Source organism: Motacilla alba, chromosome 2, assembly GCF_015832195.1.
Source record: "Motacilla alba alba isolate MOTALB_02 chromosome 2, Motacilla_alba_V1.0_pri, whole genome shotgun sequence".
Classification (NCBI taxonomy): Eukaryota; Metazoa; Chordata; class Aves; order Passeriformes; family Motacillidae; genus Motacilla; species Motacilla alba.
In genome coordinates, this window is record NC_052017.1 from 24,119,202 (window position 1) to 24,133,723 (window position 14,522).

The 14,522-nt window shown below is 40.0% G+C and overlaps 1 protein-coding gene and 1 non-coding gene across 2 annotated transcripts in view; one reads left to right on the plus strand and one right to left on the minus strand.

The window, feature by feature from the left end:
* Nucleotides 1–1,093: 1,093 nt before the first annotated feature.
* TRNAN-GUU lies at nucleotides 1,094–1,167 on the minus strand. The gene has a single exon. It is a non-coding gene; the product is annotated as a tRNA-Asn (tRNA).
* A 5,362-nt stretch (nucleotides 1,168–6,529) lies between these two features.
* CASD1 (CAS1 domain containing 1) overlaps nucleotides 6,530–14,522 on the plus strand; it is a 28,510-nt gene continuing 20,517 nt past the window's right edge. Inside the window, exons 1-4 of the mRNA XM_038126753.1 lie at nucleotides 6,530–6,874; nucleotides 12,060–12,156; nucleotides 12,816–12,936; nucleotides 14,432–14,476. Of these exons, the coding sequence (XP_037982681.1) occupies nucleotides 6,742–6,874; nucleotides 12,060–12,156; nucleotides 12,816–12,936; nucleotides 14,432–14,476 (396 nt within the window). The 5' untranslated portion in view covers nucleotides 6,530–6,741. The remainder of the gene's footprint in view (nucleotides 6,875–12,059; nucleotides 12,157–12,815; nucleotides 12,937–14,431; nucleotides 14,477–14,522) is intronic.

The window sequence follows — 14,522 nt, forward strand, 5'->3', positions numbered from 1 at the left end:
TCCATTTCCAAGGTGCTTTGCATGTACCAGGAAAACAGGTCTGTGGAAAGAGAGCTCTGTGAGAGAAGGGTAAGCTCATAGAAATAATAAAATAGAATTATATAATCATTGACTTTTATAGGATGAGAGTTGACCTGAAAGTTCATCTAGTCTTGACCACTCCTGGCAGGGCTTCCTCCCACTACCAGATTGCTCAAGTCTTTATCCAACTTGGCTTTGAACATGGCCAGAGTTGGGTTCCTAAGCATCATGTTCTAGTGTCAACTACCCTCAGAGTAAAAAATGTCTTCCTAATATCTAACCTAAATTCTCCCTCTTTCAATTTATACCTATTACTCCTTGTCCTATCACTACAGCTCCTGAAAAAGAGTCCACGAGAAAGCTGCTGAAGGATAATTTGGCTCCAGTGGCTTCACTGCATATGGATTTGTTCTGCTTTTGGGCTCTAGAGAAAGTCATACACTGTTAGTTAAACCTTTCAGTTTAAGACTTTTTAAAGCATGAGAAAAAACAATACATTAAAGAATTAGATCTACTTGCCAGTCCTATGAGCAATTATTAAAATGTGCTATGCACAGGAGATTTAAAGCTAGGGGCAAAATACAACAGCTCTCCTGTAGATTCCAACTCACCAGTTACACAAAATTGCTGGAAATGGCACAACTATTCAGTTACCTATTAATTCCTAAATGACAAATCTTTGCTAAGCCTGAGGTGCACAGTAGCCCATGTTGATATTTTGTATATATGTGTTTACATTTCAACATCATAAAATAGCACAGATCCTTTACAGCTCACAAACAACACAACACAGCGCCATGCAGACAAACAAATATGACAGAATTGAGAACATTGCAATATTTGGCTAAAATGAAACTATTTCTATGCAATTTCATTTTTAAATAATGATGCATGGAAATATTTTAGTCTGTTAATCCATTGCTTCATACTTCAGCAAACAATGGTTTCAGTGAACCTGAGGCTATACAGAGAATTCCAAATTTCTAAAATTTCACTGAATGGCTAGGTTTGGAAGGGACCTTAACATCATCTGGTTCCAACCCCCTGCCACGGCAGAGGAAAAGCAAAAATGCGTCCCTGGGTGGGCTCGAACCACCAACCTTTCGGTTAACAGCCGAACGCGCTCACCGATTGCGCCACAGAGACTCCCTTGGCTCTGGAATCTTCATTAGAAAAAATAATTTCCCAACCCAAAATAAATTTATGTTCCTAAAACCATTGATTTCAAGTAGCAGGGATTTAGTTCAGAGATGCTAAAAGAGAGCATGGTCATCACGTGGCATCTGTATTGCTGGCAGCCAGAAGGAAAGGCTTACAACGCTGCACAAACACAGCAAAGCTTGCACTGTGGCTGTGCAGGCTTCCAAAGGCTGCCCTATAAATAGAAAGTATTCTGATGTTTGAGAAGGCACAACTGGGAGCACAAGGGAGAACCCTGAAAAAGGAAACAATATGAAACAGTGTTAATGAAAAGAGAATAACTCAATTTGAAAGCAACTAACAGTGACTGCCATTTTTCCTCAACCAGGAGTCAAGAAAAGAGGAGGGGGGAAATAGAAAAAATTTACAACTGCACACCAAAAAAGTCATCCAAACCAAACATTCTCAACCCATTACTTTGATGAATACAAAGCTTTGAGGAAAAAATTGCAAACAGCTGAAAGAAAAATAATTTGTATTAGTGAGCTGAGCTGTGTCCCAGCACCTTTCTCAGGACTGTGTAGCTGCACAGCAATGACACACCCCATGATGCAGAAAGGTGTGGCCCCTTGGCTGTTCTTAATTAAAGGGGACAGATTACTTAAATATTTGTTATCTGCCCATTTCCCTTCCCTGTCTTCATCTGATCCATCTTTGTTTCAGACCCACAGAAGCCTGAAATGAAAACAGTATTAAGCCTCATGTTATAGAACAGCAGATGCATTTATCTCTTAGTGATAAAGCTAAATATGGCCTTTGTACATGTGATTTCATAATTACTTCACTTAATATCAGTCTGATTTTAGTACAGACTATTGAGAAATCATTTTTATAACTGTTATAAAATTAGAAATCTATAAAAGCAGTAATTGCTGATAGAATTTCCAGGACCTTAAAAGTTTGAGAGCATACTTGTTTCAGCATTTGGCTACAAATTCAGTACTGAGGCTACACTGGTTGATTGAACAAGTTCACTGAGAAAAAGACTTCTTATAATTTGTACTCCCTCTTCATTAACACAATCAACTATTTGCAATAGGTGGCTACTATGCATACACATGCCGCATGGAAACTTGATTCTTAGGGAAAAATTAATTATCATTATGAGGCTGAAAACCCAGCAATTAAAATGTCTGATGCCATAATTTGGCAAGTACCCAAAAGCTGCCCCAGCAAAAGCTGTATAACTGAAAATACCACACTGCCCAGGAATCCATTGGAAACATAGCTTTGTTTCTGGAATAACAATTTGACCAGAGCAATCTGGCAATGCTGCACCATTTAAATTAAGAAGTGATATGGTTTGGGGTATGGCAGATCCTACTAATTTATTAGTCAACACTTAACCTGTTAGTTAATGTAGGGAATATTCTATTTACTATATAACAAACAGAATGTTCCTTATGAACATGTCATCATTTCCCTTACAAAACTTCAAGATTAGAGATAAGTGATAATGTTTTTTCTAGCTCTGGTGCTTATATTCCTTGCTATATAGACTTGCAAAAAATTAATTATACTCTTATACACAAACTCAGAGGGGAAAATATCACATCAGAATGCCCTACTATTTCTCTGAGAATACTTAAATGTCAGTTCTCTGTTATATCTGACTTTATACTACAGTAGCCACTTCATCTTCTTACATGCTCCCAGTCCTTGTGATTACACTGTGCCTTTGCCTGAGGACAGTAGCTCCTACTCAAGAAGCTACACATGGCTGTAATACTGAAAACAGGAAAAAAGGACATCTCCTGCCAACTCAGTTTATCAGCAAACTCGTATGTGCATGCCAGGTTTCACCCATGGCACAAAGTTCTCCTTCCATTTATGCTGAGCCTGCCAAGAAAGGTCAGGAAGCATTAAAAGAAGAATTACCTCATCTAAATTATATCTGTCTAAATGACATCTGTCCAATTTACATTTATTTTCTAAATTGAACAGAAAGTCACCATTCTTCATGGTAAGTCATTCACCTAATTCTCACTTACAAGTAAATTACCACCTTACTTGCTCTCTCAATTCTGCAGAGGGAGGGTAACTAGTTTAAAATAAATTGGTTCTCTATGAGTGAGTGGAATTAGGTGGGATGAACCCCTTCATTCCTGACTTATTAGATTGATTCATAGAGGAAATAGAGCAGCCAAAAACCACATGACAGTGGTTTAACTACACTAATGACAGTGTCAGTCATTACTGACCATAGAAAACACCACAGTCTCTTATGAAAATAATTAAACCAGTTAACTCAAGGCTATTCCTGTAGAAAAAAAACATATTTGAAATTCTTCCAGAGGCATTCTACTTTTAATATTCATGCACATTATCCCACGTGCACATCAGTGTCATATCTCCTCTGCCTCTCAAAGGAAACACTTTTCTCTTCTCTGGGTCTTCTCTCTGCTGCTCTAAGTGTTCCTCTCCCACTGATGGCCCTTGATGCTTCCAGCAGAGCAAGCAGAAAGCCAAGAAGAAGCTGCAGCATTTGCAAACCAAAAGCCGGGGTTTGACTGATCAGAAGGACTAGCAGCCTTCTGGTTTGCTTTCAGCACACTAAATTGATCAGCAGACAGGAAAATAAAGAAGGTACACAATTTACAAAGCTGCTTCTAGATATTAATAGTTCATGTCTGGAGTTGGTTTTATCGGGTACTTTGCAATCCTTAATTAGCCTTTTCTATCAAGCCTTTTATATATAGTGGTTTTGGTGTGAATTACTTAGGTACATGCCATGATGCCAAATTCAATTAGCTTGTGAAAAACAAGGAGGAACATGTTAGAAGAGAGATCATATGCATGCAAACCACTTCCTAAGTCACAGCACGTCAGCTGAAAGCTTCTGACTGAATGAAGGGGATCTCAGCTATCAAACTCGAAACAATGCCTCCAAAGAAGCATGGAAGCAAAAGCAGATGTCTTGCTCACACCCATATAAATATTTAATATACATAGAGGGATTATCTTAATCTTAATTAAGATACTCAACCTGCAACAGTATCAGCATCAGCATCGGTCCTAAAATAACACAGTTGAAATCTACGCATGGAGTTTTCAGGAGTTATTAAAGATCAGTGTTAGGTCTTCATGGCAAGTGAGGAATGCCCAGGGACTTGCAGCAGCAGGCAGCAGATCTGAAAGAGCCCTCCAAAGGCTGCAGGACAGATTTACTCTTTCTAAGGGTTGTAATTTTCTGAGATATATGTAAACAGAAGTATGGTTGTTTTGATAGCATTTTAATTCCTGCTGTGTTTTAGAGAAAGAAGATGATTTAGTTGAAAATCCCTGAAATTCTCCGGAGACAGCCTTGTTGTGGAGACTTGAATTTATTTTTTGATTTTGAGAATAAAATAATAAATTAAATTTCCCTACTTAAGAATTGTACCCACTCTAACTGAGAAGCTATGTCAACATCCCAGGAGCTCTGGGAGAACCCCATGCTTTCTGCATCTACACTGCTTATAGTAACAGCAGCAATCTGGGTAAGTTTTGAGGAGCTGCACTCATGGTCATAAATGGACCTTGCAGACTTGTCCCATAGCCCTCAAACTTAACATATTAACATTGCAGAATGAGACAGGCTGAAGTAAATATGTTTTGGTTGGATGAAAAGTCTCACCTGTTCATAAGCAAATGTTATATAAACAGATGAAGAAGAGTACCTGTCGTCCTCAACGACTGCAGGAAAGATGTATTTCATAAGACCATAAAGAATCATTAATGAGCAACAATGCAAAAAGCTACAAAATATTCTAGCTAGAGAATACATTTGAAAGTGTTTAAGTTGCTTCTTAAAGTGTAAAATGAATATGAAATTAAGACAAAGAAACTGAAGCACTTGCAGGAATATTTTAACAATTTAAACAAACTTTAACAATAAAGTTTGTTCACAGTAAGAAAGCTTTGAAAATTCCCGGCTTTTTGAATGAGGCATGAGAAAAAAATAATTCATCAATAAGAATTTTTCATTCATGGAGTAAAAGAATCCCTACTACAACCAGAAATGGGGGGTTGCTTTGTCCGGATTTTTGTTGTTGTCATTGCTTTAGTTTGGTTTTGATGGGGTTTTTCTGGAAAAGCATAACCAAGTAACTATCCATGTGTATACTTGGTACCATTTTCCTCTCTCTTTTGCTGAGAGAATAAACCCGAGCACTTTAAAATAGTGAAGTGTTTTTATTATTTAAAAAGAATACTGAAAAAGTGAATGAATCAACAGACAGACTCGAATAGAAAAGAAGTACAGTCCATACATGTTGGCAGACAGTTAAGACATTGGTTGGATAGAAATGATATATACATTGAATATATAGTAACAGCACACATCAGATTAATACTTAGAACTTAACATCAGAATAATACTTAGAACTCAAATTTTGTACGTACATTACATTATGTGACTATATACTGCACACATTTCCTAAGATTTATATTTGTTTATACAGTTTATATATGATTACTTTATTTTGTGGAAATATCTTTCCTGTGACAGCCTGCCCTGCTCTGGGCCTGCAGGGTTTGGTGGCAGCTTCCCAGCCCCACCACTGATGAGGGACTGGATTCGGAGCCCAGATTTCCTGCCCAACTCAGGTAGCTGCTTGTGGAGGAGCAGAATTTCCCTTTCGTAAATCTTAGCAAGGTTTGATTTCAGCAGTCATTTCATGCATCCCCCAAACCCAGGTAAATCTGTAGGGGTTGGCCTCTTCTCCCAGGCAAATAGCCATAGGATGAGAGGACACAGTCTTAAGATGCACCCAAGTAGATTTAGGTTCAATATTGGGAAGAATTTCTTCAGAGAAAAGGTGATTATGGGCTGTCCGGGAGGTGGTGGAGTCACCATCCCTGGAGTGTCTGTGTGTCTTTCCTTAAACTCAGTGTCATGGTCCAGTTGACATGGTGGTGCTCGGTCACAGGTTGGACTCGATGATCCCAGAGGTCTTTTCCAACCTAACTGATTCTATGAGTCTGTGAGTCAGCTTGCTTGTACAGTTACCCGCGTTCAGGGGGAGTGAGGGTCTCCCAGCCTGAAATGGCCATTTCGCTGTCAACAGAAGAGTGACAAGTGTTTAAAAATCGCATTATTTGGAACGAAGCCCTCCCTGTCCAGTGCCCGATACGTGCCCCGATACCGTGTGCGGCACAGACCCTCGCCCAGCTCCTCATTCACGGAGCACAGTGCCCAGGAGGTCTCCGCCTCGCCGCCGCCCCCTCAGCTGCGGGGCTCGGGCCGAGCGCGGTGCGATCCCGTGGAATCCACCGGGAGTCACCGCATCCTCACGGCGCTGCGGGGCGGGGAGGCGAACGCTGGGGCCACCCGCTGGCGGCCGAGGGGAAGCGGCGGCACCTCGAGAGGGGCGCCGGCCCCGCCCCGTAGGCCGGGGGGCGTGGGGCTGCTCTCGGCCGCGGCGGCGGGGACGGCGGCAGCGGCAGCGGCGGGGTCCGCGTTGGCCGCCGGCGGGGACCCAGTGCTGCCCCGCCGCGCCCGCCCGCCCCATCGCACGCTGTTGTCATGGAGGAGCCAAGATGGCGGCGCTGGCCTACACCGGGGGCAAGCGGGAGATCAACTACTACTTCAGCGTGAGGAGCGCCAAGGCGCTGGCGCTGGGCGCCGTCCTGCTCCTCACCGCCTGCCACGCCGCCTCCCGCCGCTACCGAGGTGAGGGGGCGGCCGCGGGCGCTCCGCGGGGGGCCGCGGCAGCCGGGCAGGGGAGGCGGAGCCCCGGCGGAGCTCGGGAACCGCGGCCGTGCGGGGAGGGCGGAGGGTCCCTCCGCCCGCGGCAGCCGCGGCGGGCCGGGGCGGTCTGGAACGTGGCGCGGCGGGTCGCTGGCTGCCGAGGGACGCGACCCTGGGGGACAGCGGGGACCCGGCCCTTGGGGCCCTGCGGGCCCGGCCTGGGGGTCGCCGCAGGCCCCGCCGGCCGGGCGAGGCCCCGCGGAGTGAGGGGGGCGAGCGAGGCTGGCGGGGCTGTGGCTATGCGGTGTTTGCACTGAGAGCTCGCCGCAGCTCCGGGGGCCCGGCCTGCGGCAGGTGAAGCTGCAGGGGTAGAGGGTGACTTCTTCCCTGTCACTTGTTTCCGTACGGCATGATTAATGGCCAATTACCTGGCAATTAGTGGTTAAAGTCTTAATTGGTACGAGATCTGGTATATATCGTTTCACTCTTTGAACCGTCGCCTCAAACATAACGAAACCGGCCGCTTTGGTGGATGAAGCGCAGTACCGAGCTGCTCGGCTTCACGTGTTGTCGGTGGCCGTGGACCAGCTCAGGGCACCGAGCGAGCTTGTGTCACTGTGGCCGTGACCGGCTGCGCACGGGCGCGCCTCGCTTACGGGGCGCCGGGAGCTCGGCTCCTTCCTCCTCCCTGGGCTTGTTTTGGCCCTGAAGCAGAGAAATTTGCATGATCCGTAAATGCAAATGCAGCCGCTGAGGGATATATTTACTTGTTTCTGTGTCACGCTGAAAAATGTGGTATGTTTTTGTGGGTAAATGAAAAAGTTGATCTGTAGGGAGATGACCGCGGCTCCGTTTGTTGTAGCACAACTGGTGTCGTGTTCTAACACTTGGCTGCCAGCATTCATGGGAGACAAGGCTGAGCGAGGCAGCTCATTGTGGAAATGGAAAAAAAAGTAGGGATCTTTATGTTTACAATTCCCTAGATTCACCCTCTAGCTGGCATGCCGGTAAGTCTGATAAACTGACTGGTATTAAATTGGGAGACTTGGAAGCATTTACTGAATTCTAGAGTAGATCAAGCATGAGGTAATTGAACTTGCCTGTTGTGGAGTGTTCCTTTAGGCACAAAAGAGTCACAAAACTAGACAGAAGGATGGTGGCAAATTTTTAAAGAAGGATTGCAAGACTAAGCAAATGGGGACTGACATATCAAGCAGGTTACAAGGAAAATAAAATGTGCATAATTGCAGTATATTCTGTGAGAGTTAACAAAGGGGTTTGGTCTTAGATTGCAAAATGGTGATAATCTGCTGGCCTTTGTGTAAATTTATATAGTCAGTATGAATTGTTACAAAACTTTCAAGTTTTTTCACCTAAGGCTTTTAGTTTCTTGAAGCAATTAAAGGGTAAGGGAAAGGTTTTCCCATAAGTTGTTTAAAGGTAGGAGGACATGGAGTCATAGTGAAAACAGACTTACCAATTTAGGCTTCTATGAACATAAAATGTAGAAAAGAGAAGTTTAGAAAAGGAAGGTGTAAAAATTACAGCAGATGAATTTTTAGGATAGATAGAAGCAGAGGTGCTTTAATCGAAGAGCAAACCTGCAGTGATATCAAACAGTTGAAGTTCAGCAAATGCCACAATGCTTTTGACTTGTAATGAAAAAATCAGAGGTTTTCACTGATAGTGCACAGCTAAAGCTCACTGGCACCTCACTTATTCTTAGTGGTGTAGATCACCCACTCTTAGGAGGTATGATAGAACTTGGAAAGTGTGTACAGAAGAGCAACATAAATGGCAGAAGAATAAAACAGCTTCTCTATGACAAATAATAAACTAAAATTCTGTAGCCTGGACAGAAACCTAGTAACTTCCTAATGTTCTCCAATATCAGGAATTATTGGGGGAAGGTAAATTGATTTTTACTTGATTGCACCAAAAGTATCAGCATTTGATTTTTACTTGCCATGACACCAAAAGTATCAGCTGCCAAATGATATTAGGTAATATATTTTAAATGATTGCAAGAAAGCACTTTCTTATACATGTAAGACATTTTACATCAAGATTTTTATATCAAAATATCCCAAAAAGGGTTATTATGATTTCCAGAGGGTGTTTGAGGTAGGGCTGCAAACAGGTTCAAAGTAGCCAGGCTGTGAAAGCTGTGTAAGTGATTGCTGTGTTTGTTGTGCTTTTATACTTCCCCTTTTGTCTGATTGTCATGACATGGAAAGGTTTTAGCTAATTTTGGCCACAGCCATGCAAGTACGTGTTATAGATAGGGGCAGCCCAGTGTACTTCCAGTCAAACTTGCCTGTATAAAATTTACTTGTATGGAAAAATGCTGAACTGGGATTGTGGAAGGTCAGATTTATGTTCAGGAAGACTGTTGTATTTAGGGGTCATGTACATTTTTTACAAAAGAATGTGAATAAAGACAAGGTGCAGGCTGTCTTTAATTTGTGATGAGTTAAGTGGGTTGGATGTTTACATATTATCCAGTGAAGTTAATGCTTTGTGGTTTTCAGTTGTTATATTTCAAAGATACAGTCCTAAACCTTTTTGGAAATAAGAATTTATTTAAAATTTTGCATTCTTAAAATCAACAGTAGTAGACTCTGTTTAAAACTACATTTTTTACTTTGAATAATAGAGAACAGTTGAATTTCCAGCTCTTTGAGAGTGTGTATTTTAGAGAAAGCTTTGTTAAACTTAGTCTGCTCTGGTGCTGAATGAAGACTTTGAGATTTCACAATTTCAATTGAATAACAATAATTTTGAGGAGTGATAAATTAGAATAATGAACATTTAAAAATTCATACAAATTATACACTTTGTATAACTGTGATGTTGTGTATCTAAGTGAGCATAAAATGTGTTGGAAGGATAATTTACACAAAGAGAGTTTAAAAAGAATGGTCTGTGTTTTGTGTATACAATGGCACTTGGAATTCTTTTTCTTGGGTTTTGGGTTGGTTTTTTTGGTTGGGTTTTTTGTTGTTTGTTTGATTTTTTTCTTTAAAGATCTCATTGATGGTTAAGAAGAAGTTGTGGTGTATTAAAATGAGCATAGTTCTTTGGCTGCTATTTCACCTGCTAAATCCAGAGCTGATCATTTCTGGAGGCATTGTCTGGTTTGTAACCTCCTCTTTACTTTCTTGACTGCTGTTTCAGTTTTGTTTTATTCCCCTGCTTCATCCTCTCCCCATATTTTCTACAGTTATGTTTGGAGGAAGGAAGGAAGATACCAAACTTCAGTAATAGCCTGAATGAGTTCCAGGAGCTTTCTAATACTGCTCAGGGCAGCAGTAAGATAGTCAGTACCTGGAGTTGAGAAAGGAGGCATAACCCTTTGACATGCAATATTTTGAGGAGTGATAAATACACTTGTTTGAAGTGTATGTTTGAAGTGTATACAGTGTGTGATGTTTGGAATGTTCCTTCAGTAAATGTACTGTAGGATGAAGGATTGATCTATTTATTTGATTAATTATTGTGGTGGGAGAGCGATGGAGTACAGAGGTACTGAGCTTGGGTCATGACTTATATAAGGACATCCTCCAGTCTTGAAAACTTGATTGAGAAACAAGTGATAGAGGTCTACAAATCATGACAGACAAAAATCCAAACCGCCTTGTCCCATTGAAGAACCAGGGAGTGCCCCACGTAAATCTAGTAGAACCCATATTTCAAATAAAGGCAGATGATTCTTCAAGCATCAGCTCTGGATATAGAAAACTCTGGAAGGATTCTGTGGCTGCTAAGAAATTGAAGACTGCATGTCCATTTCAGTAAACCCTTGGAATCAACGTAGTTGGGAGAATATTAGGCAATAATATAATGTTTATTCGCCCTCTCCTTATTTATCTCTGAGCATCTGCATTTTGCCCCTGTTGAAGATGGAATACTAGGCTAGACTGACTACTGGTCTGAAAATGAATAACTGTCCTGGTTTCTTACACACCTTTCTCAGCAAGTTAATGTATGTCAGAGCGAGTCTGATTAGTGGTGGGTATTCTTTTACAAAGCTCACTCCTACATCACTTTGATACATCTCCTAGTTGTTGTCATCTGCAAAGTGGAGGACTTCATATCAGTAATAATGCTAAACCACCTCATTATCAAACTCATGTTGCTTTTGATTAGATAGGTTTTTTTTAATTATTCCTGACAGTTTCATTTTTTATGCAACTTACTTGGAATTATAGTTTGCATGAGTTGGCAAGTTTGAGAATCAGGTAAATTGTGTTGCTTGAAAACCAAAGTGTGAGTTGAGGTTAATGAAGTGAAGGTTTCAGAGATAGTGTTAGGGATGGGCAGTGGTACATTGTTTCTGCCCAAGCTAGAACAAGTCCCTGCCACTTCATTCACAACCATTTCCCTGTTTGTCAGTGCTCGGAAATGCCAAGTATGACAAAAATGTTGGAGAGCAGCTTCCCTTGCAGTGAATGGGTTCCGTTGTGTTCAGTTATAAAGCAGCAGAATCTGACATGGAGTTGGGAAGATAACAGTCACTGATTTCCTAACTTAGATATTTGAAATTTAACATGACCTGAAACATCAGCACCTGTAAAGTGATTAATCTTAATTAGCATAAAGCTTATTGACTGGAAGAGATAAGTGCAGTTCAGAATCATCAGGAAATTGATGTGTAAATGTTTGGTTGGGTTTTTTTTTTGTGTGTGTGTATTAACCCATATCACCTGTTCTAAGGTGACCACATGACCATATGTCTTGCAAACCTTGTGATGAGTTTTGTGTTCTATACATGATGCTGTACATGGTGATTCTGTGTAGAAGTTTACTTTATTCAACAGTTGTATTTTTAATTTCATATTAGTGTATTTGGGATAGTAGAGTGGATTGGCATATCTTAAAGGAAATGCCATTCTAAGTCACAACATCTTTTTGACAGCAGAAGTGGGATCACTAACATTTTGTGGCTGGGGGTGGGATTTACAGAACAAGTATTGTATAATGAGTGAGAAGGCAAGTTGCAGAAGCTTGTGCATGATGTATTTACAATCAGTTATATTTGTTTACTGCTGTTGATTATTTCAATTTCTGTTTTTCAGATGTTGTCAAATTATTTTTTGTAATGGCAACAGGGCTATGTTTTATATTTCATGTGTCTGAATTCTAATCTTAATATAACATTTCAAAGGTGGTGATACATGTGAGTATCTTCTGTCCAGTGGGAGATTTCTTGGAGAAAAAGTATGGCAGCCTCACAGTTGTATGATGCATAAGTATAAAAATAGGTAAGGAAACTCATGTCTTCTGTTCATCTGTAAATAAGTGTCATTGTTTGACTGCAGCTGTAGTAATTGCTGTAATTGTAGTAATAGTGTAATCTATTGTTCACTTTATATCTGATTCTCTAGGCTTTCAAAAATGTACATTTATGAGAAAGAAGTCTTTTCCAAGGACTTTACCTGTGTCTACAGTGTTTACCATAGTTGTATTTCTGTATAAAAATACAAATAAATGTTGGTGATGGAGGTACTGGCACAAATTATGGAGAGCCCAATGAGGCTGCATATGTCACTCTCAGATTGCTGACCTTACGTGTCAAATTGCAAGTAAAAATATCCCAAATAAAATTATCTGTGACTTTTTTCACTTCCTAGTAACTCTTTTTTTTTTTTTTTTGGAATTAGGCTGTATATTACCCTTTTGAAACAACTGTATTTGTAGCACACATAATAGGAAAACCTGCTTAGTTTTTGCCTAATCACATTAGCAGGAGAGTTCATTTTCAATTCAATGCAAATTGCAATAAATTGTATATTAATTCAGCTTGTTAAAAAAAATTATCATGTCTTAGAGCTGGATATAATGTTTAGAATTATCTATATATTTTGAGAATACCTCTTTCTAAGGTATGTATTTTCTGTAATGTTGCTGTTTTGTTTTACAGTGAAGCAAAAAATTGCCTCATAGACAAACATGTTGTGTTTATAGGAGATTCTAGAATTCGACAGCTGTTCTATTCATTCATAAAACTGATAAATCCTCAAGTCAAAGAAGAGGGAATTAAGGTGAGATAGCTTGTTTTGGTGATTGATTTTTTTTGTTTCTTTCTTCCCAATTTACCTCATAACTCTTGTCTGAACTTCAAAAAAATCAAATTATACTGTTTGCTGGCCTCGCCATATGAAAGGAGAAACACAGAAAGGTCTTTTGGAGAAGAACAAGATTAGACCAAAATAATTGTTTGGGTACACATGAGATAATTGCAAATCTGAGAAGAGAGCTGGAAGCTCAAGAGAGCTTGCAGCAGCCTGGGAATAAATTAATGAAGCTGACCTGTCCCATAGCAATTTATGCTTCATATTTGGTTTCTTGATGAGAAAATGATTGCTCCTTTGTGTGTTTTTAAATAGTAGTAATTCATGCCTTCTAATTTGTCATTTAAAATGTCAGTTAAATTGCTGATCTAATCTGTTCATAAAAATCCTTGGGGCAATGACAGATTTCCAGGTCTAACTTGAAGCTGAAACTAAAAATATCTTCAGATCTTACCTTCTTTTTGATCACTGATGAAAAGCTGTCTGAATTTTATAACATTAAGTATGTTAACTGCAACGAAGTGGAAGGAGGAAGAAAGGATTTAGGTGTATCGTTTGTTTAACAAAATGCTGATTTCTTTTGCTCTGTGATACTTCTTGGGCACAATGTCTTCATAAAAGTATGTACATATGTGATGGAAAAGACACCTTTCAACAATTCATCAGATTTGTCAATTATTTAGTAATTCTGTCACTTCCACCTGTCAGAACAAAATGTTTGATTGATCCAAGAACTCTGGTTTTCCTAGTCAATTGGTTAGGTCACTCCTGCTGCCCAAAAGTAATGGTGAGATGATAGAGTGCTGTAATGGATTTTGAGTTGAGAGTATTTTTTGTCAAGTATTATTGAAATTAAGATCTCAGTTTGAAGAAGAGAAGTACACTTGTTCTGGTGGACCAGGACCAAAATTAGTACTGTATTTTGTAATTTTAAATGAGTATTGTGTACACATATCTGACGCTTTCCTTTCTGGTTTCTTACAGTTTTCACTAAGAAAATTTAATAATGCATTCTAAATTTTATTTCTGCCTGAGATTATTTTCTTTTATTCTTTAATTAAAACTGTGTTGGTTGTTTCGTGTAAAGGAGATGGGCAGATAAAAAGGAAGGCTGGAAAAAGGCAGTGTAGGAAAAGAAAGGAGAAGTCATAAGTTTTACTTATGTTGGGAAGCTAAATTTAGGAAAACATTTGATACCTTTGTAACAGAGTGAGCAGAAAGCATTTCAGACTTTGTTGGCTAGATTGCTTCCAGGAAAAATAACTGTTTATTTTAGTAGCTTGTTTTATCAAGAAAGCAACGTAAATATTTTGCATGAGAACACTGACAAGTTTATACAAGAAAGATCCTTTCCACTGAAGATAAATATTGGGTGAGAGCAAGTTAGTATGGGTATGTAAATATTTTGTTTTCATTCTGAAAGTTTCTCTTACTTTGTCTTTATTGTTTTGGGGGTTTTTGACAGCATGGAAATATCCCATTTGAAGATAAATCTGCTTCAATTAAAGTGGTAAGTTTTTATCTAGTCTTAAATTGCAAACCATAATCGTGTTATT